We start from the raw sequence: 23,621 nt of genomic DNA on the forward strand, positions 1-23,621 counted from the left end.
AATAATGAAAGCGTTGTAGAGGATCTTGTTCAGTCAACTTCTTCTTCTTCTCCTTTTTGATCTGTCCCAGAAGAGGATACATTCTGGGACCATGACTTTTCAGGCAGAACCAGATGAAGAAACCAACACTGGAAATCACTAAAGTACCCTGCTCCATGTCTCGTGGCCAGAGCACTGAAAAGTAAGCGTCTCCTGACTCAACTTCCAAGGAATACCAAGAGTTGCAAAATGAGCATAGCTAGAATGCAGCGTTGTTCCTTTCTGCATCTCACACTCTGGACACTCAAAATTGCTCAAAAAGTTTGGTTCTTGGCCAATTCCATTGATTGAGAAGCAGCGATTAGATCTCCACGATTTTCTATTTCCTATTTTTTATTCTCTGAAGCTGTAAGAAAATTATGTTGTTTGTAAAGCTGAATAAACCGTTGACCATGTCACTAGCAGAAATCGATGTCTAATACCCTGCTGGTCTCGTTCCACAGACCTGGGTTCGTTGGAGAATGTTATATACACAAGTCAAATACATACGCTCTCAGTTGACCACGTTACATCTTTTTCTAATCTCACCTTGACTGCCGGTCAACACACCAATGCGACCAAGTCTGACCATGGCGCCCGGAAACTGTTGAACGAACGAGACTGGGTTGACCGCATATTCCTGCACGAACACCTTCGTCCGGTTGTCCAGAACGAGCGCGGAATCGGAGGAGAATATCCCCAGGTTCATGAGCAGTCCCTGGTAGTAGAGCGTGTCGAAGACGTTGGGCGTGATTGGATCCAGGTCGACCATTCCGTGGGCATCCAACGGCTGCGGGCACAGCCGCCGGAGCCGCTGCGCGTAGCTGGAGTCGAGCGTGGGATCGATGCCGCTGGCGTTGTTGAAAGCATAGAAGCGACGCGCCACTTGGGTGCAGTGCGCTCGTCCAAAAGTATGAGCTCCTGCAAAAGAGAGAAAGTATGAGAAAGGACGAGAATAAAAAACCATTCCAGGAGCGCGTTCGATCGATCGATCAAGTCGATCAAGTCACGCAACTTGGATTGTCTAGTCCAAAGAAGATCCTACGCTACGCAGAGCTCCAGAGCTCCAGAACAAATGCCAGTCAAATCGAGTAGAACAATGAGTGGCGAAGGGATAAGAAACAAACATTTACCTCAGACAGAACTCTCCAATGTCTTCCAGTGGATGACAGTGGTAACTAGTGACAGCGAGAATTCAGTCAGGCATTGCAGTGAAGGAGACAGGACAAAGGATTCGGGCACAGCAACTTTAAGAACACGTGGACTAGAACCTGGGGGGTTATGACATGTTCGGAGACCAAAACCAGGGACTATGACATAACGGGAACCAAAACCCAGGGAAAAAGCCAGGGCTATGACATGGAGTATGACATCACGAGCCAGGGGAAGAACAGAGTACCTGATAGAGTCACCAGATCCCGGATTGACAGCCCCACCGCCGCGAAGCTGTCGATGAGAGGCTGGGCGCTGGATCGCGACGATGGTAAATGCGCGGCAGCCATCGCGTCGGACGAGCTCCGCCCATCCCTCCGCCCGAATTCCACGTTCCAGCTCGGTCCTCCAGTCTGCCAAGGAGCAAACGAGGAAGAAGAGTGAATTTTTAAAGCTGCGATGCCGATGCTCATGACAATCAATCAATGCAGGCAAGGAATGGAACGATCTTTCCAAGAAATCGAGCGCGTGAGAGATGAATTTGGCTGGCATCACGAGAAGCACGACGGAATCATCCTTTCCCTTTTCCCGAGCGTGAGCAAGAGAGAGAAAGAGAACCAAGAACAAGAAGAGGGAAATCTTCGCGAATTTCGATCGATGAGCTAGAATCGATTCGCGTACCTGGACTGTGGCATCTCTAGCGGCCAGCGCCACAATGTCGGCGCAAGAAACCACTCCCGGACATTTGGCCTCCACCTGCGTCTTGATCTCCTCCAGGACATCGAATTGGCGCAGCGATACGTTTGGCGTTGCCTCCTTCTCGGCCGTGCTGTTCTTGGTCGAATCTAGTAGCACTGACGCATCGCAACCCTGTCAAGAAAGAAACAAGAACACGCGCAAAACATGTCAGACCAAAATATTTCGCCGATCGATCGATCGAAATACGAGTGCGCCTTGCCTGGACGAAGCAATCGTGGAAGAACATCCGGACGAGCGGCGCGGCGGAGGTCGGATCCTTCCTAATCTGCCGCGCCACGGCCGTGGCGGAGATCGGCTCCAGCGCGGGGCATCGCGAGCGATAGAAATTGGAATCCAGCTGCTGCTGATGGGACGCTGGCCAGATCGACGCTCCCAGCGCGATTACCAGCCAAATCTTCGCCAATGCCGCTCCGATCGATAGCATTTCTTGTGAAGAACAAGCGATGGTGGAGTTCCTATCTTTTGCTAGCAAAACGCCCACGCTTGAATACAAAGCTCTCCTCCCACCATAAAAGCCCCGGCCGGGCAACAAACACGCGCGCGCCAGGGATCGAACCCCCGACCACCTCTCTCTCTTTCGGATCGATTGAATGCTACACAACGAGCCAAAACGAATCACAATGAATGGATTTAAATGAAGACAGTCAAAAGTATATTAACCCAGCCTAGCGTGAGACAAGTATATTCTCCTCCTCCTCCAATCTTCCTGGGGCCATCTCTCCAAGTTTTTTAAAGCCTTTGCTAAAGTTTATAGCATTTGCCCAGCACTGCGATTCTTCCAACATAAACTTCTCAAGATCACATGGTCTCACCGGAAGATCTAGCACAAAGATTTGTCTCGTCAGTGTGATTCTCAGCAAGAAAAGCTTACCTCTCGCAATCGTATGGTTGGCCGCAATCATAGAACGAACAAGCGCTGTTGATATGTTATGAGGCCCTCCACCGGCCGTACAAGACCCACCGCCCTGACAGATCGTCCACTTTGTATACTTTTTTTTTTTTCTTTTTTGCCGATTAAACTGTAAAGTGTACACACAACCCAATTATTTCTCGAGGGACTAACCGAGACCGCTTGTTCCAGCACCGTAAGTCATGGGACGCTCCACTGCACGAATTCCTGCTCGCTTGTCCCATTGCTCGGGGGAGAGCGTCTCTCCCATGGCCTCTTGTCCTCTCCAGAGTATCTATGAAGAATGTCAGGCTTTAGTTGTCTGTGAGAATTTGTCTACCTTGTCCACGACGCCAAAATCCATGGCCTTCTTAGGACTCATGTAGTAAGGTCTTCGCATCACCTTTGCAACCTTCTCTACGGGCTGTAGCAAACTTAAGTCACAACAAAAACGAAGAGAAAAAGCCAAAGCTTACGTTTCCAGTGTGTTCAGCCAGTAGCTCCACAAGTGTATCCCTGTTATGAATCACCTAAAAGAAGGAAAAAGACGTAGAGGTTAACTCTTCTTCCTAAGATAAGATGGACGAACAAACCTCCTTGGCTCTTAAGTGCAAGTCAATCGCAGGCATTTGTCCCATTGAGGGCATACGAGGCTGCTGGATCATGGCTGAAGAACACGATTGTCAAAATTAAAGATCAATCGTAATGAGAAACACCTGTGGCATGAGGAAGCATGTAACGCTTTCCCTTTGTTCCCGCTGCAAGAAGCAAGCACGCTTGACCAATTGCGGCACCGACGCCAACTGTATGAATCTACAAAGAAAATGCAAGACACCTCTCATTAAGGAAGGAAGAAAAAAAGGCTTTTGAATTAAATTACCTCGTTTTTCACTAGCTGCATGGTGTCATGAATGGCAAAGCCCTCGGTTTCCATCCCAACCTGAAGAACACGATAAGGAAACGCTTGTTTCTCACCATTTAAAGCACAACGTACCGTCTCACCATCCGCCCTGGAAGTTCCTGTTGAGTTTATGTACATGTAAATTGGAAGTGTCGGATCTGAATATTGCAAGTATAGAAGCTCTGCTATTACAAGTTCCGTCACCGCTGGTACAAGCTAGCAAAGAAATCACAAACATTAAGAACAATACTTCGCGAACAAAAATTGAAGGCACATACTGGCATGCCAACGTAGACGATTCGACTGTTTAGTAGCAGCGAAGGCAAATCCGGAGGAGGCTTGCGAGGCCTGTGTTCATTGTATGATGTTTCGACCTGATGAGAAAAAAAAGAGAGATGAAAAAAAAAAGATTAGAAGAAAGTTTGGAGCGAGCAAAGTAGAAACTTACGTGAGCTGGAGCGGCCATCAAAACTGGATCACTGAAGTTCCGGACACTGCCTGGAGTAACCATGTTGCTCACAATGTCTAGCAAGGGCGGGGAAGCTTCATCTCTTTTCTCGTCCCTGGATTCCTGGAGCTGCGCTTCGCCAAGTGGAGTTCTAGCAGCTGCTGCTAAGGTCTCTACAAATGGATCGCCGGGTTGCGAGGCTCCAAATGCCATTGCCAAAACCACAGGCCTCTTCTTGCATGAAATCCTAAAATGCGGCATCCTAGAGTGGAAGCACAACGCCCTGCATGGAAAATTCGTCCTCTTCTATCCAGCGATTGATCGATCTTACCTCGGTGTCTTGTGGAGCTGTGGCGCCACGAAGCACTCCACCGCCAAGGCCATAGCTTAGCCCTGGAAATATAAACCCTAAAAAACAGAGGAGGAGTGATGGGAATCGAGCTTGGGCCGATTATTTAAGCAAAGAGCTGCCAGGTGGTGTGTTTTCTTCATGGCGGAGCAGCAAGAGATCGAGAGCAGCGATGGCGGCGGCGGTGGATCATCCAAGGACAAGGCAGCGGCGGCACCGCTTCCTCCCGCCGATGGATCGCGGCCGCCGCGCCACGCCACATCCAAGTACGATTTCGTCAAGGTACCGGGAAATATTTCGCGCTTGCGCACGATCTAGGTCTCAAGAATCCCTCTCGTGATCGGCATTGCGGCAGCTCGCGCGCTTTGCTGCGAAATCTTGCCTGCTTGTTGACTTGCCTCGGATTTTCTTGCCAGAATCACTTGCATTGGAGGTCTCTGGGCGTTTCTCTTTGAGATTTGGAGTGATTTAGTGTTCTAGAGCGCTGCATGTATTGGCTTGGAGTTTCTTTCAAGCATCTCGCCTTTGGATTTTCTTTTTTTCACGCTTCTCTCTGGCTACCAGGTGCGAGTTTGGCTGGGTGAGAACTCGGATCACTACTACGTTTTCTCGCGATTTCTACTCAGCCGCATGCTTACTGTGACGAAGGTAAGCCATAGATTTCTCTTTTTCTAACTATCGTGGCAAACCGTGTTGAACAGATTCCACATCATGTTGCCATTAAAATTGCCCTCGAGCTGAAAAAACTGCTGGTTGATAATAGCTTGCTGGATGTGTACGCGACTCTTCTCTCTTTTGGATGTGGAATCGCACTTAACGTTTTTCTTTTGACTTGGCAGCTCACAGACTGATCTAGAGGCAAATGTTTTCAAGGTAAGTGACACGCTTGCGTTTTTCCTGTTTCACGATTCTTCTTTTGCTGTTTAATGATACTTATTTTATTGCGGTTTTCTTGTTTAATCTACATGGTGCTGCGAACAATGCAAAAGTTGATGGAGAGACGGGGATATGGGACAGATTACATTAATCGTTACAAGATGATGACAAGGTGATAGTTTTTACTTGCATTGGGTCCTAGTAACTAACGTCTTTGTGCTTCAGGTTTCATCATCAAAGGATTCCTCTTATTATTCTCGTTTGCGGGACTGCATGTGTAGGAAAATCGACAATTGCAACTCAGCTAGCCCAACGGTTGAATCTTCCGAATGTGCTTCAGGCAAGCTATTTGTCCTTAAGAGTTTTAGTTGTTCGTCTTCACTTGGCTTCGCAGACTGACATGGTTTATGAGCTACTTCGGAGCTCAACAGAGTAATTTCAGAATACTTGTCTGCATGAAAATAATTTTCTTGTTCTCTATTTTTGCAAGGGCGCCGCTGACCTCAACGCCGATATGGGAGAGGCATTTTGAAACAAAAGAAGAACTTATCACGGAATTTTGCCGGGAGTGCCGAATTGTTCGTAAAGGTGGAAATGTTTTTCTGCTCATGTTTTCTGTCTTCCTAAAATGCTCCTTCAGGTCTAGACGGGGACTTGACTAAAGCAATGAAGGATGGAAAACCTGTCATTATTGAGGTAAGCAGTGACTGCTGCTCGGTACTTGTTGATCGCAATTCTGCTATCTCAGGGCATTCACTTAGATCCAAGTATATATCTCATGGAGGAGAATGGGCGAGCAAGTCCAGTAAACAAAGCTGAGGACGGAGATTCTGAGAAGTCACCTGCTCAGTGTGGTGAGAAATTGTAGACCTCAAGTTGATTTACACGCGCTTACCTGTCTTATGTGCTGTAGATGGAAAACAGCAACTCAATGAGCATGAAAACGGAAGCGCTGCCAAGCCCAAGGCGATTATTGTGCCAATAGTTCTTAGCATGGCAGATATTGATCATCAGGTACGGATTTTCCTTTTGTGAAGCTGCAAAATCTGAGGCCGGCTTTGACTATCAGATGTTACTGGAGGAATGGATCGCGTCTCGTTCCGAGAGTTCCATCACCGAGGTTGGCTATTCATGTTAATATTGGGAATAGAAAGTTGTGACAAGTGCGCTTTCAGGAGGAAGAAGCAGCGCTTATTGTTAAACTGCGAACCATACAAGATTATCTTACTTCATTCGAGTCCCAGGTAAAGTTTATCAATCGTCATTCTAGGTTTGACCAACCTTGATCCCTCTTTTCAGGGCGTGGGAGTTGTTCCAATCTCAGCGACAACATTTCCTCAAACTCTCGACTGGCTTCACGGCTATCTGTTGCAGGTTTTTGCTGCGCATGTTTCTTAAAACATAACTTATATCGTTGTGTTTGTGTTTTAGCGCATCGAACGGGACTGTCAGGAGGCATAGGCTTCGAAGCGTCCAAAGTAAAGCATTTGCCCAGAATGGGCATTTTTTTGTAGCCACTGTGGAGGATGGCTCGTGCAATTGCCCGAGGATTCTTGCGCCCAACGCAAGATGTAGCGGAGATACTGCTGGGAATTTTGAAACCGGGGCCTTACCTATGTCGAGACTTGGCTGGCTATGCGTCAACTGTGACACCAGAAGTAGCCGGCAGGGTCCTCCAACAGGTAGAGGATCCAGATGTGGCGTGGACATTCTTCCAGTGGGCTGGTAACAAGCCCGGTTTCCAGCACAACGCTTACACCTGTGCCGTTCTTCTCAACGCATTCGTCAAGGCCAAGAGGCACGAGGAAGCACACAGGCTACTCAAGGAAGAGCTCGAGCCGCTGTGCTTTCCCAACGAGATCATGTACACTACTGTCATCAACGGCTTTTGCAAGGCAGGACAAGTCGACCAAGCTTTCGAGCTTCTGGATGAGATGAAAGAACGAGGGGTCAAGATGGACGTGCTCTTGCACAGCACACTGATCCAGGGGCTCTGCAGGAAAGGCAGGATAGATGAAGCTCTGGAGCAGTTTAAGAGCATGGGCGAGGAGTGCTCTCCCAACGTGATAACTTACAACACAGTCGTGAATGGGCTATGCAAGGCAAACCGCATCGACGAGGCACTGGAGCTGTTCGACGACATGGAGAAGAGATACGAGGCTTCTCACGGGTGTGAGCCGGACGTGATCTCCTACAGCACAGTCATCGACGCTCTTTGCAAGGCCCAGAGGGTGGACAAAGCTTACGAGTACTTCAAGCGGATGCGGGCTGTAGGCTGTGCTCCAAACGTCGTCACTTACAGCTCTCTAATCGATGGCCTCTGCAAGGTGGACAGGGTGGACGAGGCTTACTCTCTCCTCATGCAATTGAAAGGCGAAGACATGGTTCCGAGAGCCATGTATTACAATGCGGTCGTCAACGGGTTTAAGAGGCAAGGGAAGCCGTCGGAATGCCTGGAGCTGTTGCTCCACATGAAGGAGAAAGGCTTTGGGATCAACATCATCGACTTCAACGCTATGCTCCACGCGCTGTGGAAGAACGACGAGCAGGAGAAAGCCTGTCAGTTTTTCGAGAGGCTCTTGAAGAGCGGGAAGAAGCCCAACGTGGTCACTTACAACGTAGCGGTTCACGGGCTTTGCAAGGCCGGGAGAGTCGACGAGGCGTACAGGATCCTCCTGGAGATGGTAGAGAGCAAAGTGACTCCGGACGTGATCACTTACAGCAGCATCATCGACGGGTTTTGCAAGGCGGGCAGGATGGACAAGGCCGACGACGTTTTCACCAGGATGATGGTACACGAGTGCATCCCCCACCCGGTGACGTTCATGACGCTACTCCACGGTTTCAGCGAGCACAAGAAGTCGAGGGAGGCTTTCCGGGTCCACGAAGACATGGTGAACGCCGGCTTCATTCCCGGCCTCCAGACTTACAACGTCCTCATGGACTGCGTCTGCGGTGCCGACAGTGTGGAGTCGGCTCTCGAGATCTACCACAAGATGAAGCGGAAGAAGCGGCAGCCGGATTGCAACACTTACGCTCCGCTCATCCAGTGCCTGTGCCGAGCTCGCCGGGTGGACGAAGCCAAGGAGTTCCTAGACGTGATGGAGGCGGACAACGTTGTGCCAAACGGGGCGATTTGCCACGCGCTGGTGGAAGTTCTGTGCAAGCAAGGGGAAGTGGACGAGGCCTGCAGTGTTCTTGACAACGTTGTGGAGGTGGGATGCCAGCCACTGGGTGAAACGTTTAAGATCCTCGTAGAAGAGCTCTACTTGAGGAAAAAGTGGGAGGCGGCCTCGAAGCTCTTGCGCAGCCCGGGATTTGTCGCGGACGCTGCGACGTACAGCCTTTGCGTCGCGGAGATTTGCAAGGCCGGCAAGCCGGACGAGGCAGTGGAGGTGATCGAGCAGATGGTGCTCAAGGGCGTGAGGCCGGACGAGGGAACTTACGTTGCGGTTCTTCGGAGCTTGTGTGGATTGGATAGAGTGGAGTCGGCCATCGCGGAGTTTGAGAAGATGGCGAGCAGAGGCTGCGCTCCTGGGCTCGTGACATACACGCTGCTGATCGGGGAGGCGTGCTCGGCGGACATGGCGGACGAGGCTTTCAGGATCTTCGAGGCGATGGTGGCGGCGGGGTTTACTCCACAGGCCCAGACGATGAGAACTTTGAGCTCGTGTCTCAGGGACGCGGGCTACCAAGATCTTCTTGTGAGGCAGAGAATCATGACTATGGCAATCTCATGATCATTCTATCTTCGAGATCAAAGCTAGAAACCAAGAGATGTTGATGTAACTGCCTATGCAACTTTCCAAGATCTAAAATGTGAGATATCAAACAACTAGATTCGAGTCTATCCAATTATGATCATTCTATCAAGCTAGAAACCAAGAGATCTTCTTCCTAAAAGGTGGATAAAGCTAAGTTTCCAAGATCTAAAATGTGATGAGATTTAAGAGTTACTTTCAAAATATATAGTGGACAACAACACGTAAGTTGCAGATGTTTCTGGATCAAAGCTGGCCAGCTCTGCAGCTGCTTTTGCTCCAATTGAAGGATCATTGTGGATCTTGCAAGATCCAAGGAGTGATGCCCAAGCTTCACTGTAGCCCATGCTTTGAATCAAGTCTTGAGCTCTCTTCGTCCATCCAGATTTTCCAAGGATGTCAATCAAACACAAGTAGTGCTCCCTCACGGCCCTCAAGCCAAGATCCTGCTCCAAGTATCTAAAGATCCGCAGTGCATCCTCGGTGTGGCTGCACAGATCCAAAACGCTGGTCATGCAAACTTCGTCAGGCAAGATTCCTTCCAAGATCATGTCACGAAACAATTGAAATCCTTCCTTGGACATGGCGTTTTGGGCATATCCGGAGATCAGCAGTGACCATGAAACAACACACTTTTCAGGCAATGCATCAAACAGGCTTTTGATTTGATCCAGGCCAGTGTCCTGCAAAAGTGCCGCGAGCATCTCATTGAACGTCACCCTGCTGTGCTCCGGCATCTTTTGGAATGTACTTCGTGCCTCGCTTAAGCCTCCATGCAAGACATAACACGACGCGAGTGTGTTCCAAGTATAAATGTCGCGGCTAGGCATCTTGTCAAAGAGGTTTTTGGTTTCCAGCAGGTGCCCACAGCGGGCATATGCAGAGTACATGGCGGTCCACGACAGGATATTCCTTGCCGGAGCCTTCTCAAACAAAACTTCTGCCTGGAGCACATAACCAGTGGTTCCGTAGAGTTTCATTAGCACATTCCATGAAACGAGATCCTTGCACGCTTGATCGAATATAGTTTTCGCCAAGTCTGTACAGCCATTTTGAGAATATACCCGGATCATGATTGTCCAAGTGGGAATCGACCTCACGGGCATCTTCTCATAAAACTCCAGTGCCTCGCATAGAAGCCCGTTTGCCACTTTCGCTTGCAAAACCGCATTGGCAGCTACAACATCTTTCCTGGGCATAGAATCATACGTTTCTAAAGATTCCCGGAAATGCCCGTGTCTGCCGTACACCGAGATCATTGTCGTACATGGGACCTCGCAATGCATTGGCATTTTCTTGAAAACTCGCTCCACACATTCGAACAAATCGGCATTAGCATAGGACGTAAGCAATGTGTTCCAGCACGTAAAGTTCTTCTCTGGCATTTCAGCAAAGATTCCCTTCGCTGCATGGAGATCCCCCTCGTGAGCCTGCAAAATCGCAGCCATGCACACGAGATTCCTCCGCGGCATCCTGTCCGTCAAAACCCCCGCTTCGCCAAGATGCCCAGTGCGGGCATATCCCACAGCGAGAGCCGTCCACGTGTCCTCCGATCTCGCGGGCAATCCATCAAAGAGTGCTTTCGCCTCAGGAATATACCCGTTTTGGGTATAACACTGGACGAGGCTCGAGCACGAGACCACTCCCACCACAGGCATCTTCTCCAGCACAGCCACGGAATCTCTCAGACTCCCCTGCGTGGCATATCCCCAGAGCATCGCGCTCCAAGAATCCTCGTTCCTCTCAATCGCTTGATCGAAGAGGGCTTTTGCGTGATCAAGCTCGCCACTCCTGGCACACGCCTGGAAGATCGCCATCCAAGTCGCAAAGCTCATTCTTGCGGGCGATCGATGGAAATAGAGCCTCGCATCGTCGAGATTCCCTGACAGAGCAAGAGCCCTAGTGATGGAGTCCCAAGAGATTTCGTTCGTAGAAGGCATCTTGTGGAATAGCTCCATCGCCCACACCAGATGCCCATTTCGGGCACTTGCAGCAATCGCCGCCGTCCAGGACACGGCATTCCGCCCTGGCATCGCTTGGAACATTCTGGCGGAAAACTCCAGCCGCCCGGAATCTGCCAGTGGCGCGAGCATCGCGTTCCAGCACACGACATTCCAGGCGGGCATCTTCTCGTGGATCGCGGATGCTTCTTCCAGATGCCCTCTCTGGGCGTGCGCCGCCACCATGATCGACCACGAGAAGAGTGTCCGCTCGCGCATGCCATCGAAGAGCTCGCGCGATCCATCGAGGCTTCCACAGTGGGCGTACGCGCGGATCAAAAGATTGTCAAGCCGAGAGCCAGAGGATGATAGACCGATCGATTTTTGGATCTCTTTCACTTCCGCGAGAGATGGAGTGGAAGACTTCAGCACGGATTCCAGGAGGAGGTGAGCGTTCTTGAGAGCTAAGTTGGTCATCCACAGGGAAAACCATTAGAGCCAAATGACGAAAAGAATTTCTTAGCTTCAGAACTGGAACTGGATGATCGTCCTGTGGCTAAAATCTCGTTGCTTGGGATCTAGATACCTCTAAACTTCCAAGGTTCTTAGTTTTTGTTCTAGGATGGCCCCTTCCTGCTCAGAGTGGAATTTAATGTTTTTACCGTGCTATTTAGTATTGTTCTGACCTTCTTCTCCCATGACCATTTCTCCTCGAGCAAGCTAATCTCCTCCTCGTCACCATCATCGTAAAGTATCTATGTACAAGCATGCACAAGAAAAATTTAAGAGGCATGTACATGCACAGTAGGAGCATGTACAAGCAATGTTTAATAGGCATGACAAAAACGACACTCACCTGATGTTTGCCAATCGAGGCGTTGTAGCGTATGATCCGTCCGCTGTAGTATCTACAAGATTTATAAAGCTTTCAGTAGCAGAAAAAGAATAGGCAGCATCACGTACTTTTGGTCGAGAGGCCACCATACTCGTACTCTGTGTCCGACAGAGTTTCTCGAATGCGCGAAAGGAGACACAGCTGTAAAAGCAAACAGTGTTCAAGCAAACGAAAGAAAGAGAAATGAAAAGAGAGAAAGAACCTTCCATACATGGTGCATCGGAGATTATCTGCTTGAACTCCTTTGGTTTAGAAAAGTTCTGCGTTTCTGGAGCATCCATCTTTTCCTGTTCTGGAAAAAACTACGCAACGGAAAAGCCTGTCAAAAACCTTAAGTTTCGTATTTACCTGAACCATTTCTCCTTGCACATTCTGATTCTGTAGCTTAGTTGGCCTAGAGCCGCCAAGTATCCCTTTGCAATTTTTGGATCCGCAGTGACACTGCTGCTCCGTCCCGAATTGAATGTACCTGCACGAAAGATTAGCAGTGTCACGAAGGTAGTTCCACTTACTTGTAATCGTATGTTATTTCCTGACCCTTCAATATACGAGATACTGCGAACACGCCAATTCTAAGCTCTCCATCGCATTGCCTGGAAATAGTAATTTGCTCGTAAGTAGATTGTAGAAGAATTTGGCAGACCATTTTCGCAATTGTGCGTTGGGATCGCAACTGTGATTGATAAATCGAGACATATTGCCCTTGAAGGTCGCGTCGATCACCTTGTCGTGACCGACTTCACAGAGGTAGAAGTTATTCTCGCCACGTTCTTTCAGATCCCATAATCTTTCTTCACACGTCTTGTCGTCAATTACTGCAGAAAGGAAAATGAGAACATTTAAACTGAAAATCTAAATTACCTTCGCCAATGTACTCGATCAAAAAATCGCCTCGCTCAATATTTTCATCCGCAAAAAGACCCCATCCACAATTCTCCGTCTGCCAGAACCACATTCTTAAGGACACAAATGAGATTACAACGGTACCTCTTTAAGTCTTAGCCTCCGGCCATCACGCTTTTGAAAAGGAAGATTCTCGCATTTGCCTTCACAAGCGCAGCTGGATGAACAACTAGTGTACAGTAATCTAAAACCACCATCAAAGAAAATTAACAAACAAAAGAGTGAACGAAGACAAATACCTGCAAATGCAGTCTGACGAGCAGATTTTTGATCCTTTGCAAGAGCACTGCATTCCATCGTCTTTGGAGACTTTCGGCGTTTTCTTCGTGAGATAAACATCTAAAATGTGAGAGAGAATAAAATATATAAGACAAGAGAAATAGAAGTCTTACTGCGTCTTATGTGAATATATGGAGGACTTTCTTGGTCCAGGCGCTTGATCCAAGAAGAAGGTAGACGAAAATCGCAAGGCCGGAGTGGAAGACGCTCGAATGCTACCTTTGGATCACTCGTTTGTTCTACATTCCAGAACTTGAAAGAAACAGAAACCAATCAGCATTTTCCTATACTCACAAGCGATGCACTGACCTCGAAACCGACGAGAGCTGCTCCATTGATCGTCTCTCCGCCGGCGAGTGACTGGAGGACGCACTGCGATGCCTCTGATCGAAGAAAATCTCCTTCTATAGACCTTCGTTCTTGGATCCGCGGCCATGTCCTTCTCTGGATCTTCCGCTGCTGCCGATAGAGGAGAATGCTGGTGATCGCAGCGCTGGCCAAGCTCCAGCCCTCTCTGCTGGTTCGCCATCGCTGCTAAAAACCCTAGCTTTTGCTCTTCGCTATGGCAAGAGAATATTTCAAATATGAGCGGGACAATGTATTTTAGGTTTAGGTTTTAGGGCTCCAAGAAAGGCTGCGCGACCCGCGATGGACACCAGCTCCAGCGATTCTGATCAATCCGATAGCAGCTATGGGAGCGAGGATTGCGAGAGCACCAGGTATGAGAGCGAGGATTTCGAGACCGGCAGCGCCAGCGCGAGCAGCAGCGATCAAGAAGAGAAAAAATACGAGTGCCGTGAGTGTGGAAAGAAGCTGGGAAAGCCTTCCTTGCTCCGGCAGCACCTCCTCTGTCACTCGAACGAGGTAGAATTCTATCGCTTTCTCCTCCGACTGATCGAGATCCTTTCACGCAGAGGAAATTTTGCTGCCCTGTCGATTCTTGCGGCGCCAAATACAAGTGGGAGAATCACCTCAAGCGTCACATAAATGACAAACACGATGGAAAGGTCCATGCCTGCTCGCGGCCGGGATGCATTTTCACCACCAGGATTTTACACGACTTAAAGCGACACACGAAGCTTCACGAAAAGAAAGGAACGCTCCAGCGCCACCGAGACAAAGGCTTGGAGGAAGCAAAGGAGCACGCTTGCAAGGAGGAGAAATGTGGCAAAGCTTTCCGGTATCCATCACAGCTTCGGTATCATGAGGAGACATGCCATGGTGAGGCTTGTTTATATACTTCTTAGGTGAGCTTCGACGTCAACACCGGATCTCGATGGAACTCCGAAGTGGAAAAGCTACTCCAGAGTAGTATTGAGGCGGGTGACTGCCTCAAGAAGTCCCGGATAGGAGGTGAGAGCCAATCCAGGGTTTTGGGATGGGTGACCTCTCCGATTTTTCTAGACTTGATATGCTCTCAGTATGAGGTACTTGTATATTATCGGTTCGGTCTAACCATGTGTTCTTTTCTGCAGCAGGAGAAATCTACGTTGATATAGTCTGTTCCGAGCCGGGTTGCAACGAGCGTTTTGATCACCCTTCGGACTTGTCCGAGCACACAAGGAACGCTCACAAGTACGTGTTCTGCGAAGTATGTGGCAAGCAGTGCATGCGGTCGAAAATCAAGAGGCACTATGCGACTCATGACAAAGCGGGACTCTTGAATCGGGAACGTATAAAATGTCCCTATCCGGACTGCCCGCTCACCTATCTACAGGTCTTTTGTTTTATGACCACATTGTTTGCCTGCTCATCTTTCGTCACGTGTCTCGCAGGAAAATAACCTTCGAAAGCATATCAAGGTTGCCCACCTGAAATTCAGACCGTATCCATGTTCCAACCCAGAGTGCGGAAAGTCCTTTGCTTACAGGCACGTCAGAGATAACCACGAGAGATCAGTTCACCTTCCCGTACGTGAAACTCCTCCCATTCCTCTCACAATCCCTCATTTCCGCATCGGTTTGACTGTCTCCAGGGCGATTTCGTAGCGGAGGATCTCCGGAAGAAGCCGAAGGCGAGCAGTAAAAAGCGAAAGATTGTAGAGCGCGTGGAGGATATTTTTACGAGGCCCGAGAAGAAGAAACGGCGCAAGGGTAACTATTTGGAATTCACCGCCTGATTCATTGTTTGTTTGTGTCGTGACTCTTTATTTTTCTTTTTTTCTTTTTTCCAGGCCATCAGCAGTAGCACCAGCAACAATAACCAATGCAGACGAATTCACCAGGAAAATTCACGCACAGGGTTCTTGGCGGTCGCGCCTGGGAAGAAAAATTTCTGGCGGAGAGCGAAGGTAGGTGGACCTGGGCTGGATTTTATCCCGTGGAGAGAAGGCTGCCACGCGGGCGGGGGATTTATGAGGCGATAACTTCCAGGGAAGGCTTCACGTGGGCGTTTGGCGTACTGAGGGCGGTCGTATAATGCCTACGGCAGCAGGTGTGCGTCACATCGGCTACTTTGAAAACAAGTGGGGCGGAGCGAAAGATTTGCGAATCTTTCACTTCAGGTACAAAGCCTTGGATGGCGGTGATCGATACAGGTGTCTAAGGACAGGGAAAGCAAGAAAAATTCTTTTTTTTCCACTCTTTTTTCCTGGCCTTGGGAGGAACAGCTTACCTAGTTAGTGTGGAATCACGGAGCGAAAGGGACAGGGGAACGAAGACGTGGTGCTCGGGCCAATTTTTCTTTCGGCGAGCCGACGGGAAAACATCGTCCAGACGGGCGAATATGCCGTGTCAAACTTGTCGCGTTTAGGGTGGGTTTGACTTTGGGGAGGCGCTGCTGCGAGCGCGGTGGTATTCAGGGGCGGCGGCGGCCCGGCTTCCTGGCTTCTACCTTTCGATCGGTAATGAATTTCGTTTTGAGGCTATGCTCTCAATCGTAGATTTTGCTTTGCAGCTTGTCACGTGAAAATTTTTGATGATTCATCGAGCCCGGTACTGGTTACTGTCCTTCTCTTTAATTTCCTGATTGCCTTGAGGCGTTTGTGTGTGGGTGTGAGTGAGCTCTTTAGCTGGTAACTCCAGCGGCAAGGGAGCGCGAGAGCGCGATCATTGCCCAGTCCCTGCTATGTATATTATTATTGCTGAGGTACTATGAGCGGTAGAGCCTTGCGTACTTTGTGCCTTCCGTGGCTTATCTTCGAGCACGGAATTTGCTTTGAGTGTGATTCCGCTTGTCCGGGTTTGAGAGTTAGTGTAGCCTCTTCTCTTCCGGTGGATCCCAGTCTAACTCTGAGAGGAGTTTCTTCCTTGTGCCTTGTGTTAGTGAGTGTAAGTTAAATCACGGAGTTCGAGGTGGTGATTGTGTTTATTCGCTGGGTCTGGGTTAACCAACGTTAACAAACCAGTGTAGCTATGAGTGCTTTGTGTCGTCGCCTGAAAATACGAGCTGTTTCGTAGAGAGGAGAAGTGTGCGATTCAGTCTGGCCCTCTTTCAAGTTGGTCCAGCTCAAGCTTTTACTCGGCTCAATTTGGTGTACCCGGGCTTCTGCTTATCTCTTGTTAAGCATATGAAACACAACGGACTGGGAGAGGGCTGCAAAGAGCAGAGCCGAGAAAGCAGCAGCTCACAAGCTCTACTGGACGGTTGGTTTCTGTTCCTTTCTTTCTAGCTTTCTTTCTCTGTGTGTGCTTCTCAATCTCTTTCCCGTTTGTTGCAGGGGCGATCCAGATCAAACCTTCTGGATAGCGATCGAATCATGCAGCAAGCTGGAAGTGACAAGCATACTATATCCATGGAAGCTCCGTGTGCGACAACTTCGGAAAATATTTCCGACTACGACACACTGTCGCCTGCTCCATTGTCTCCTTACGACGGGTCAACTCCTGATCCTGGATTTGTGACACCTCGAACACCCCAAACAACGTCTCCGGTTTCTCCATACGTCAATGTGGCTTTCGAAGACCTCATACAAGCGGGACAAATGCTGGATGCAGTCCCTGTTAACAAGAACGACCCTGATGAAGTATGCTTTCCCAGGCGCTCATCATTTTTTTTTTCTTCTTCGTCTTCAGTTTCGTTGTTGCTTAAAGCTTTTCTGATGTGCAGCAGCCGCCCAAGAAGTTTTGCTCGCTACTGGAAAATACCTCTGTTCTCGCTCATCTGGCGACTTTTGGAGTTTTAGGCGTGAGTAAAGTGGATGCTTCATGCGCTTCTAATCACATGTCCTTTGTCCCCTTTGCAGGTTCTAATCCGGTACAGCCTCGGGCGGCTGTTTGACAATGTTGGACATGTCACAAACGCTCAAGAAGCTCTTTTTCATGATCTTGCGGCAAATATGGTAAGAGAACCGAAGGCCCGGAGCTCATACAAGAGCTAAATCTCTTTCTTTTTTGCTTTTGTAAGTTCGGTTCATTCTTCATGGGATGGGTGGGCTGTGTGCTCAAAAAGGATATCTCACACTTTTCGGAGCATTTAGCTCTTGGGCTCTCGACCGGACTCATGGGTAGCATCACAACCTTCTCGTCGTGGATCGTCAAGCTGGTCGTTGTTATGACCAAAGGTTTATGGTTAAGAGGTGTCATCGGCCTTCTTGTCGGTAAGGCGCTCTTGCTTACTCTATAAACATCTCGTAACTCCTCGGTTTGATCTTAAATACAGGCATGGAACTGTCGATGATGTCTTTACTGGTGGGAATGCAGTCAGCAGAATGGTTTCGCTCTCTCCTGATCTGGCTAAAGCTCACAGAAGTCGCGGCTGATAATGTCCAGAGAAAGCTCAAGGGCCTCTTGATTTTTCTGACAACGGCTCTGGTCTTGTGGACACTGTTCCTGTCTCTGGGAGTCGAGGACATTAACAATTTGGAGAGACGGACTTTGTGGCTTGCCTGCGTTTTGAGCCCGCCAGGCGTTTGGCTGAGATGGCTACTCGCTAGACACAACGGCAAAGGACTCGGACATTCGAAGACACTGAGATGGATCCCGTGGGGTACGCTGGCAGCAAATCTCCTGGCGTGCCTCACAGGTGCCACTCTCTCGGCTGTCCAGCTCGCAGTACGTACCTCTCGCTTTAAAACTTTGGTCAGAGCTGATTCTTTCTTTCTTCAGGCAAGGAACAACCACGAGTCGACGCTGTGGATCGGAGCACTCCATCTGGGAACTTTGGGATGCCTCAGCACAGTGTCAACGTTTGTTGTCGAAGTTCACACACTTGCCAAGGGAGACAAGCCGTGGAGAGCTTACGCCTACGCTATGGCATCGATCGGCCTGGGAGTTCTAGTTTGCATCGTCTTCTTCGCCACAGTCGTTTGGGTCAGAGGCTACGACATCGTTCTATAGCAGGGAAGTTCCAAGAAACTTTCTTTCTGGAAGAACTTTACTCGTCAAAAAGCTTCTCTTTTTCTTCTTACACGTGCTTACAGTACTATCGTTGTAGTTAGAGTACAGATTCGCAAGCAAGAGACAAGCCGAGGCGGCGAAGCCATCGCCACCGCGAAGCTCGAGCACCGCATTCACAGCTTGCGAGGTATGCTGGAGATCACTGTGGCTCTTACACGAGCTCAAGAAGCACACCCATTCCAGGGCCTCGGGAACGAACGGCATGTTGGCGATGAGATCCCTGGCCTCGTCCAGGTGCCCGGCTCGCGAGAAGAGATCGATCATGCAGCAGTAGTGATGCTTGCTCACCGTGATCTCAAAGTCGGAGATCATGGAAGAGAACCAGTTTATCCCGAGCTCCACTTTGCCAGCGTGGCTGCAAGCGAGCAAGGCGAGCACGAAGCAGACTTGGTCGGGAGTTTTGCTCAGCTTTCCTGCGTGGAAAGCTTCCATGGCCGTGAGGGGATGCCCGTTTTGGGTATAAGCTGCGATCATAGCCGTCCAGGAGACCAGGTCTCTCTCCGGCATGGAATCGTAGAGGCTCTTTGCCTTGCAAAGGTGGCCGCTTTGCGAATATGCCGTGAGCATCGCGTTCCAGGATTCCGGTATCTGCTCGGGCATGCTGGAGAAGATTCGTGTGGCTAGTGATAGAAAGCCGTGCTGGTAAAATGCTGCCATTATAGTCGTCCACGAGACAAGATCCCTTTGTGGCATCACATCAAACATGTGCTTTGCGTGCTCTAGATGCCCGTTTCGGGAATATGCCGCGAGAGTGGCGTTCCAGGATGCTAGATTCCGCTGGGGCAGTGCGTGGAACAGGGCTGTGGCTGTGGTGAGGCGGCCGGATTCTCCATATGATGCTATCATTGTGTTTGACGACACTAGATTCCTTGTTGGCATTTTGTAGTATATCCTTTCTGCGTCAGAATGATTCCCATTATGAGCATATGCTGTAAGCATTGACGTCCAAGAGATGATGCTACGTCGCGGCATCTTCTGGAATATTTCCTCTGCTCGCTTAAGATGCCCGTGCTGCGAATAAACATATAACATGGAATTCCATGAGATCAAGTCGTGCTCAGGCATGTTTTCAAATAGATTAATAGCTAATTGCAGATTTTTGCTTTGGCCAAATGCAGCCAGCATGGAATTCAAGCTGACGAGATTCATTTGTGGCATCTCATCAAAACTGCGTCTGGCATCGTCAAATAATCCGTTTTGTACATATGCAGCTAGCATGGCATTCCAGACCACAATATCGTGCTCAGGCATCTCATTGAAAATTCTTTTCGCATCCACAAGATGCCCAGTTTGGGCATATGCCACAAGCATTGCGGTCCATGCAACAAGATTCCTCTGCGGTATTTGCGAAAACAGGTGCTCACTTTGCAGTAGATGTCCATCCTGAGCATGTGCGTCAATCATAGCCGTCCACGACACTAGATCTCTCTCAAGCATGGAATCAAACAGGAATCTAGCCTCTTGAAGATCCCCAACTTGGGAATATAAACTTAGCATCACATTGCAAGCTACAACATCCAGCATGGGCATCTTTGTGAAGCATTCTTTTGCTTCATCACTGAGATCGCGTCTCACGTACGCAGTGATCATCAGGACCCAACTGAAGGTGTTCTTAGTGATTATTCCATCGAATATTTCCTTTGCCATCTCGAAGCTCCCACACTTGCTGTAGAGCTCCAGCATCTTGTTGCACAGAAACACATCGTCAAAACTCCACACTTCTTGGAGCTGGCGGTGAATTTCTTGGGCTGCTGCCAGTGACTTGCAAGATTGGATCAAACGGAGGCAATCAGATCGAAGATTTTTCATTAGATGGAAGCTACACAAAGTTACAAAGAAGTATGCAACTTGTAAGCTCCAAGAACAGCATTCTGAGCCACCTGGTTTGGCTCGAATGGCATTCTCTCAATCAATTCTTCCACATCCTCAACTCTCCCGATCTTACACAAGAGATCGACAATGCAAACGTAGTGATCCAGTGCTGGCTCAATCCAGAAATCCGAGATTCCAGTTCGCATATAATCGATTCCATCAGCGAACAAGCCTCCATGGCTGCAAGCCAGCAATATCCCAAGGAAAGTCACCCCGTTTGGCTCGATTCCCTCCAAAACCATTCCTTGGAAAGCATCTATCGCCCCTTGAGCCTCTCCATTCTGCGAATATGCCGTGATCATCGTGTTCCAAGTCACGTTGTTCTTCCGTACCAAGGTTTGATCAAAAAAGTTCTTTGCCAGATCCACCTTGCCACACCGGCCATAGAAATTCACGATTGCATTCGTAGTCACGTCGCTAGCTCTAAAATCACATTCCTCGAGGAGTAACTTACCCATGGTAAATTCCGAGACATCCGCGCAGGCATCAAGGATGGTAACAAAGATAAACTTGTCGTAACAATGCCCGCTGCCCTCGAGGTCCATTACCCGGAAGAAATCAATGGCTTTCCTGCATTGCCCGTTTTGGGCATATGCCCCGAGAATGGCCGCCCACGTAACAGGATCTTTGAATACCAAGGAATCAAATGCTTTCTTTGCACTTTCAAGCTCTCCACACTTCGCGTATGCGGCGATCATGCTCGTCCACGAGTAAAGTTCGTGGCAAGGCATCAAGTCAAGAACAAATCTTGCATTTTGCAAATGCCCGTTTTGGGCATATGCCGTTAGTAACGTACTCCACGAAACACAACTTCGTTCTGGCAAGCGGTCGAATTCGAACCTGGGACCAGACAAACTACCCGTCCGTACTTGAGCCAGCAAGCCCGCATTTGAAGAATGTACGTTTTGGGCCGGCATTTTGTTCAAGACATCATACGCTTTCCGCAAATGCCCAACTTTGGCATAAGCAGTAACAAGGCTGGTCCAGGACGCAATGTCCTTTGCTGGATTCTTGTCGAAATAATGTTTTGCTCGATCATATAAAAGCTCGCGGGAAAACACACTTATAATCCCGTTCCAAGAAACGATATCTTTCTCTGGCATCCCATCAAACAGCGCTTCCGCGTTTTGCAAATGCCCAATGTCGGCATAAGCAAGAAAAAGCGCGGTCCACGAAACAGCATTTCTCTGAGGCATTATTTCAAAAGCTCGTGTCGCTCGATCGATTAGCCGCGCTCGCAAAAGCCCAGTAATCAGTATGTTCCAGGAGAAAACGTTTCTGTGCGATCTCTTGGAAAACTCGAGCTCTGCTTCAAGAATTCGCCCATGAAGAAATAAGTGCTGGATAAGCAGATTAGAGTGATAAGTAGTCATTCCATTGCTAAATCTTACTAACTTCCCGGATGGCTATAGCTCCACCAAAGGATACTTTCTCGTGGAATTTGATGCTCTCAAGGTCATCTAGCATCGAAAATGCCGAGAACATCTTTTATTCCATGCCAAATCGTGACATTGTGTCATGGAATACCATGCTATCGCTACTTGCCCGGCACAGCCACCATGACAAAGCCATGTCCACATTCCAGGCTATGCCGTACCACAACCAAATCTCATGGACCACGATGCTTCTAGTATATGCCGAGGGTGGGAATCTTCTCCAGACGCAGCGCCTCTTTGTGCAGATGCCACATCGGGATCTTATTTCCTGGAATGCCCTGCTCGGAGCATATACCCAAACCGGGCATATTCTCGAGGCTATTAGACTCTTTGAAAGAATGCCTCTGTGGAATCTCGTGTCGTACACAAGCATCTTGACATTGTATGGGCAGAGCGCGAATCTTTTCCAAGCCAGAGACGTGTTTGAGAATATGCCCGAGCATAACATCGTGACGTGGAACTCTATGCTAGCGGCATATGCCCGTATCGGGCATCTAGACGATGCGTGGGCCACGTTCGAGAATATGCCCCAAACGGATCTCTTTACGTGGACCACCTTGTTAGTAGCCTGCTGCGAAAGTGGGAACATAGAGTATGCCAAGAAAGTCTATGAGAAGATGCCAGAGGGATGCGTTGTGGCCTGGAATGCGATGGTGTCGGCCCTTGCCGAGAACGGGCATCTGGAAGACGCCGCGCGCGTGTTTGAGAATATGCCCGAGCACAGCATCGTTTCTTGGACCGCTATGGTTACGGCTTATTCTCGCAATGGCTTGCTAGAGCACGCGACAAGGGTTTTCGATCTAATGCCGCATCACAACACTGTGGCACTCAATGCCATGCTGGATGCCTACTCGTCGAGCGGCCACTGCGATCACGCCAAGCGCTTCTTCGATCGCATGCTACAGCGGAATCAGGTCTCCTGGAACACGATTCTGTGCGCGTTCTTGCGGAGCGGGCAGATCGACGAGGCCAGATCGCTGTTCTTCGGCATGCCGCGGGACGAAATATCGTGGACGGCGCTCCTCGCCGCCACTGCGCAGCTAGGTCGTCTCGCCGCGGCCAAGAAGCTCTTTGATTCCATGCCGGAGCCGGGGATTGTGTCACAGGGGGCAATGCTGGCCGGATTCGCGAGCAGCGGCCATTCCACCGCGGTGATCGATCGATTTCATGAGCTCCAGATGGTGCTGGAGCCGCGCCCGCTCTCCTTCCTCGCCGTGCTCATCGCTTGCAATCACACAGGCAAGACGTTCGAAGGGAGGAGCTACTTCGTGTCGATGGCGATGGATCACGGCCTTCGGCCGAGCAAGCAGCACTACTGCTGCGTGGTGGATCTCCTGGGCCGGGCAGGGCATCTGGATTTCGCCGAGGAGCTCATCGCGAGCATGCCATTCGAGCCAAATATTCTCGAGTGGACGTGCTTGCTGGGGGCGTGTCGAAGCTACAAGGATTCTTGCCGTGAATCGCGTGTGATGCAGCGAGTGATGGAGCTCGATCCACGGACGGGAGGCGGAGAGGCAGCGTCGGTGCTTCTCTCGAGCATCCATTTCATGGCTGGGAGGCTTAAATCTTAGGGTTTATGGGCAAGAACAGGTTCTACGCTGTGCGCCAAGGCCGCCAGCCGGGAATCTACACATCGTGGATGGAATGCCGGAAACAGGTGGGGATTTTGGAGAGAAATCGTTTCGCGATGCTCATGAGCGATGCTTTCCAGGTCGATGGATTCGCCATGGCCGAGTACAAGAGCTTCTCTTTGAAAAGCGAGGCCAAGCTTTATCTTTCATCTCTCCAGCCCCAGCAAAACTCTAAG

General features: G+C 49.5%; 11 protein-coding genes across 13 annotated transcripts; 5 read left to right on the forward strand and 6 right to left on the reverse strand.

Moving 5' to 3' along the window:
- Positions 1-340: 340 nt before the first annotated feature.
- LOC9634134 (peroxidase 3) lies at positions 341-2,503 on the reverse strand. The gene is made up of 5 exons (XM_024684381.1): positions 2,129-2,503; positions 1,852-2,040; positions 1,418-1,583; positions 568-939; positions 341-484 (listed from the first exon to the last, which is right to left on the reverse strand). The coding sequence occupies exons 1-5, from the start codon at positions 2,351-2,353 to the stop codon at positions 438-440; spliced, it is 999 nt and encodes a 332-aa protein (XP_024540149.1). The 5' UTR covers positions 2,354-2,503; the 3' UTR covers positions 341-437.
- Positions 2,504-2,558: 55 nt separating this feature from the next.
- Positions 2,559-4,600, reverse strand: LOC9634135 (ATP-dependent Clp protease proteolytic subunit-related protein 3, chloroplastic). The gene is made up of 11 exons (XM_002979358.2): positions 4,499-4,600; positions 4,168-4,450; positions 3,998-4,093; positions 3,813-3,935; positions 3,699-3,758; positions 3,535-3,631; positions 3,412-3,485; positions 3,295-3,348; positions 3,159-3,242; positions 2,801-3,113; positions 2,559-2,749 (listed from the first exon to the last, which is right to left on the reverse strand). Exons 1-10 carry the CDS (start codon positions 4,549-4,551, stop codon positions 2,988-2,990), a joined length of 1,050 nt encoding a protein of 349 aa, XP_002979404.2. The 5' UTR covers positions 4,552-4,600; the 3' UTR covers positions 2,559-2,749; positions 2,801-2,987.
- A 105-nt stretch (positions 4,601-4,705) lies between these two features.
- On the forward strand, positions 4,706-6,927 carry LOC9634136 (the record flags this gene model as incomplete). The annotated part of the gene is made up of 15 exons (XM_024684252.1): positions 4,706-4,798; positions 5,081-5,164; positions 5,218-5,291; positions 5,356-5,389; positions 5,506-5,564; positions 5,618-5,732; positions 5,787-5,824; positions 5,883-5,980; positions 6,033-6,088; positions 6,141-6,246; positions 6,306-6,406; positions 6,462-6,512; positions 6,568-6,636; positions 6,692-6,766; positions 6,824-6,927. Coding segments are annotated over 15 exons (1,083 nt in total), but the record flags the coding sequence as incomplete, so codon positions are not given.
- LOC9660701 (pentatricopeptide repeat-containing protein At1g62914, mitochondrial) lies at positions 6,905-9,189 on the forward strand. The gene has a single exon (XM_024684248.1). It carries the CDS (start codon positions 6,919-6,921, stop codon positions 9,130-9,132), a length of 2,214 nt encoding a protein of 737 aa, XP_024540016.1. The 5' UTR covers positions 6,905-6,918; the 3' UTR covers positions 9,133-9,189.
- A 149-nt stretch (positions 9,190-9,338) lies between these two features.
- On the reverse strand, positions 9,339-11,570 carry LOC9660702 (pentatricopeptide repeat-containing protein At4g02750). Its single transcript, XM_024684275.1, has one exon. It carries the CDS (start codon positions 11,568-11,570, stop codon positions 9,339-9,341), a length of 2,232 nt encoding a protein of 743 aa, XP_024540043.1.
- Positions 11,571-11,596: 26 nt separating this feature from the next.
- Positions 11,597-13,706, reverse strand: LOC9634137 (histone-lysine N-methyltransferase ASHH3). Of its 2 annotated transcripts, none has more exons than XM_024684250.1 (13): positions 13,480-13,706; positions 13,284-13,409; positions 13,131-13,230; positions 12,976-13,075; positions 12,850-12,928; positions 12,632-12,803; positions 12,501-12,581; positions 12,337-12,457; positions 12,200-12,275; positions 12,057-12,129; positions 11,950-12,001; positions 11,780-11,848; positions 11,597-11,726 (listed from the first exon to the last, which is right to left on the reverse strand). In XM_024684250.1, exons 1-13 carry the CDS (start codon positions 13,697-13,699, stop codon positions 11,682-11,684), a joined length of 1,314 nt encoding a protein of 437 aa, XP_024540018.1. In that variant the 5' UTR covers positions 13,700-13,706; the 3' UTR covers positions 11,597-11,681. The 2 variants fall into 2 exon arrangements, with proteins under 2 accessions (XP_024540018.1, XP_024540017.1); XM_024684249.1 differs by having other exon boundaries at positions 12,191-12,275.
- Positions 13,707-13,795: 89 nt separating this feature from the next.
- LOC9634138 (zinc finger protein 208) lies at positions 13,796-14,750 on the forward strand. Its single transcript, XM_024684305.1, has 2 exons — positions 13,796-14,034; positions 14,085-14,750. The coding sequence occupies exons 1-2, from the start codon at positions 13,819-13,821 to the stop codon at positions 14,415-14,417; spliced, it is 549 nt and encodes a 182-aa protein (XP_024540073.1). The 5' UTR covers positions 13,796-13,818; the 3' UTR covers positions 14,418-14,750.
- Positions 14,751-15,793: 1,043 nt separating this feature from the next.
- LOC112349602 (fluoride export protein 2-like) lies at positions 15,794-18,509 on the forward strand. Of its 2 annotated transcripts, XM_024684303.1 has the most exons (9): positions 15,794-16,012; positions 16,066-16,103; positions 16,569-16,754; positions 16,829-17,134; positions 17,218-17,295; positions 17,354-17,449; positions 17,515-17,707; positions 17,770-18,161; positions 18,216-18,509. In XM_024684303.1, exons 4-9 carry the CDS (start codon positions 16,868-16,870, stop codon positions 18,444-18,446), a joined length of 1,257 nt encoding a protein of 418 aa, XP_024540071.1. In that variant the 5' UTR covers positions 15,794-16,012; positions 16,066-16,103; positions 16,569-16,754; positions 16,829-16,867; the 3' UTR covers positions 18,447-18,509. The 2 variants fall into 2 exon arrangements, with proteins under 2 accessions (XP_024540071.1, XP_024540072.1); XM_024684304.1 differs by having other exon boundaries at positions 16,066-16,754; positions 17,221-17,295.
- On the reverse strand, positions 18,484-20,315 carry LOC112349596 (pentatricopeptide repeat-containing protein At4g02750-like). The gene is made up of 2 exons (XM_024684276.1): positions 18,599-20,315; positions 18,484-18,509 (listed from the first exon to the last, which is right to left on the reverse strand). Exons 1-2 carry the CDS (start codon positions 20,313-20,315, stop codon positions 18,484-18,486), a joined length of 1,743 nt encoding a protein of 580 aa, XP_024540044.1.
- Positions 20,316-20,335: 20 nt separating this feature from the next.
- Positions 20,336-21,751, reverse strand: LOC112349597 (pentatricopeptide repeat-containing protein At4g02750-like). Its single transcript, XM_024684277.1, has one exon. It carries the CDS (start codon positions 21,749-21,751, stop codon positions 20,336-20,338), a length of 1,416 nt encoding a protein of 471 aa, XP_024540045.1.
- LOC112349606 (pentatricopeptide repeat-containing protein At4g02750-like) lies at positions 21,705-23,608 on the forward strand. Its single transcript, XM_024684321.1, has 2 exons — positions 21,705-23,471; positions 23,526-23,608. Exon 1 carries the CDS (start codon positions 21,781-21,783, stop codon positions 23,383-23,385), a length of 1,605 nt encoding a protein of 534 aa, XP_024540089.1. The 5' UTR covers positions 21,705-21,780; the 3' UTR covers positions 23,386-23,471; positions 23,526-23,608.
- Positions 23,609-23,621: the final 13 nt, after the last annotated feature.

Source organism: Selaginella moellendorffii, unplaced genomic scaffold (genome assembly GCF_000143415.4).
Source record: "Selaginella moellendorffii unplaced genomic scaffold, v1.0 SELMOscaffold_40, whole genome shotgun sequence".
NCBI lineage: Eukaryota > Viridiplantae > Streptophyta > Lycopodiopsida > Selaginellales > Selaginellaceae > Selaginella > Selaginella moellendorffii.

What these genes read in the sequence shown, in the direction of transcription:
- LOC9634134 (XM_024684381.1), bottom strand. Translation starts at nt 2,353, where the DNA reads ATGCTATCGATCGGAGCGGCATTGGCGAAGATTTGGCTGGTAATCGCG. An exon ending in TCCACGATTGCTTCGTCCAG is followed by an intron (nt 2,041 to 2,128) that starts GCAAGGCGCACT and finishes CTTTCTTGACAG; the next exon opens with GGTTGCGATGCGTCAGTGCT. An exon ending in GGATCTGGTGACTCTATCAG is followed by an intron (nt 940 to 1,417) that starts GTACTCTGTTCT and finishes TCTCTTTTGCAG; the next exon opens with GAGCTCATACTTTTGGACGA.
- LOC9634135 (XM_002979358.2), bottom strand. Translation starts at nt 4,551, where the DNA reads ATGGCCTTGGCGGTGGAGTGCTTCGTGGCGCCACAGCTCCACAAGACA. An exon ending in TGCAGCTAGTGAAAAACGAG is followed by an intron (nt 3,632 to 3,698) that starts GTAATTTAATTC and finishes TTTTCTTTGTAG; the next exon opens with ATTCATACAGTTGGCGTCGG. An exon ending in TGGCTGAACACACTGGAAAC is followed by an intron (nt 3,243 to 3,294) that starts GTAAGCTTTGGC and finishes AGTTTGCTACAG; the next exon opens with CCCGTAGAGAAGGTTGCAAA.
- LOC9660701 (XM_024684248.1), top strand. Translation starts at nt 6,919, where the DNA reads ATGGCTCGTGCAATTGCCCGAGGATTCTTGCGCCCAACGCAAGATGTA.
- LOC9660702 (XM_024684275.1), bottom strand. Translation starts at nt 11,570, where the DNA reads ATGACCAACTTAGCTCTCAAGAACGCTCACCTCCTCCTGGAATCCGTG.
- LOC9634137 (XM_024684249.1), bottom strand. Translation starts at nt 13,699, where the DNA reads ATGGCGAACCAGCAGAGAGGGCTGGAGCTTGGCCAGCGCTGCGATCAC. An exon ending in GGAGGCTAAGACTTAAAGAG is followed by an intron (nt 12,929 to 12,975) that starts GTACCGTTGTAA and finishes TGGTTCTGGCAG; the next exon opens with ACGGAGAATTGTGGATGGGG. An exon ending in TGCAAGGAGAAATGGTTCAG is followed by an intron (nt 12,276 to 12,336) that starts GTAAATACGAAA and finishes TTTCCAGAACAG; the next exon opens with GAAAAGATGGATGCTCCAGA.
- LOC9634138 (XM_024684305.1), top strand. Translation starts at nt 13,819, where the DNA reads ATGGACACCAGCTCCAGCGATTCTGATCAATCCGATAGCAGCTATGGG. An exon ending in TCCTCTGTCACTCGAACGAG is followed by an intron (nt 14,035 to 14,084) that starts GTAGAATTCTAT and finishes CCTTTCACGCAG; the next exon opens with AGGAAATTTTGCTGCCCTGT.
- LOC112349602 (XM_024684303.1), top strand. Translation starts at nt 16,868, where the DNA reads ATGCAGCAAGCTGGAAGTGACAAGCATACTATATCCATGGAAGCTCCG. An exon ending in CGACTTTTGGAGTTTTAGGC is followed by an intron (nt 17,296 to 17,353) that starts GTGAGTAAAGTG and finishes TCCCCTTTGCAG; the next exon opens with GTTCTAATCCGGTACAGCCT. An exon ending in TGTCATCGGCCTTCTTGTCG is followed by an intron (nt 17,708 to 17,769) that starts GTAAGGCGCTCT and finishes TCTTAAATACAG; the next exon opens with GCATGGAACTGTCGATGATG.
- LOC112349596 (XM_024684276.1), bottom strand. Translation starts at nt 20,315, where the DNA reads ATGAAAAATCTTCGATCTGATTGCCTCCGTTTGATCCAATCTTGCAAG. An exon ending in TGCGGTGCTCGAGCTTCGCG is followed by an intron (nt 18,510 to 18,598) that starts GTGGCGATGGCT and finishes ACGTGTAAGAAG; the next exon opens with AAAAAGAGAAGCTTTTTGAC.
- LOC112349597 (XM_024684277.1), bottom strand. Translation starts at nt 21,751, where the DNA reads ATGACTACTTATCACTCTAATCTGCTTATCCAGCACTTATTTCTTCAT.
- LOC112349606 (XM_024684321.1), top strand. Translation starts at nt 21,781, where the DNA reads ATGGCTATAGCTCCACCAAAGGATACTTTCTCGTGGAATTTGATGCTC.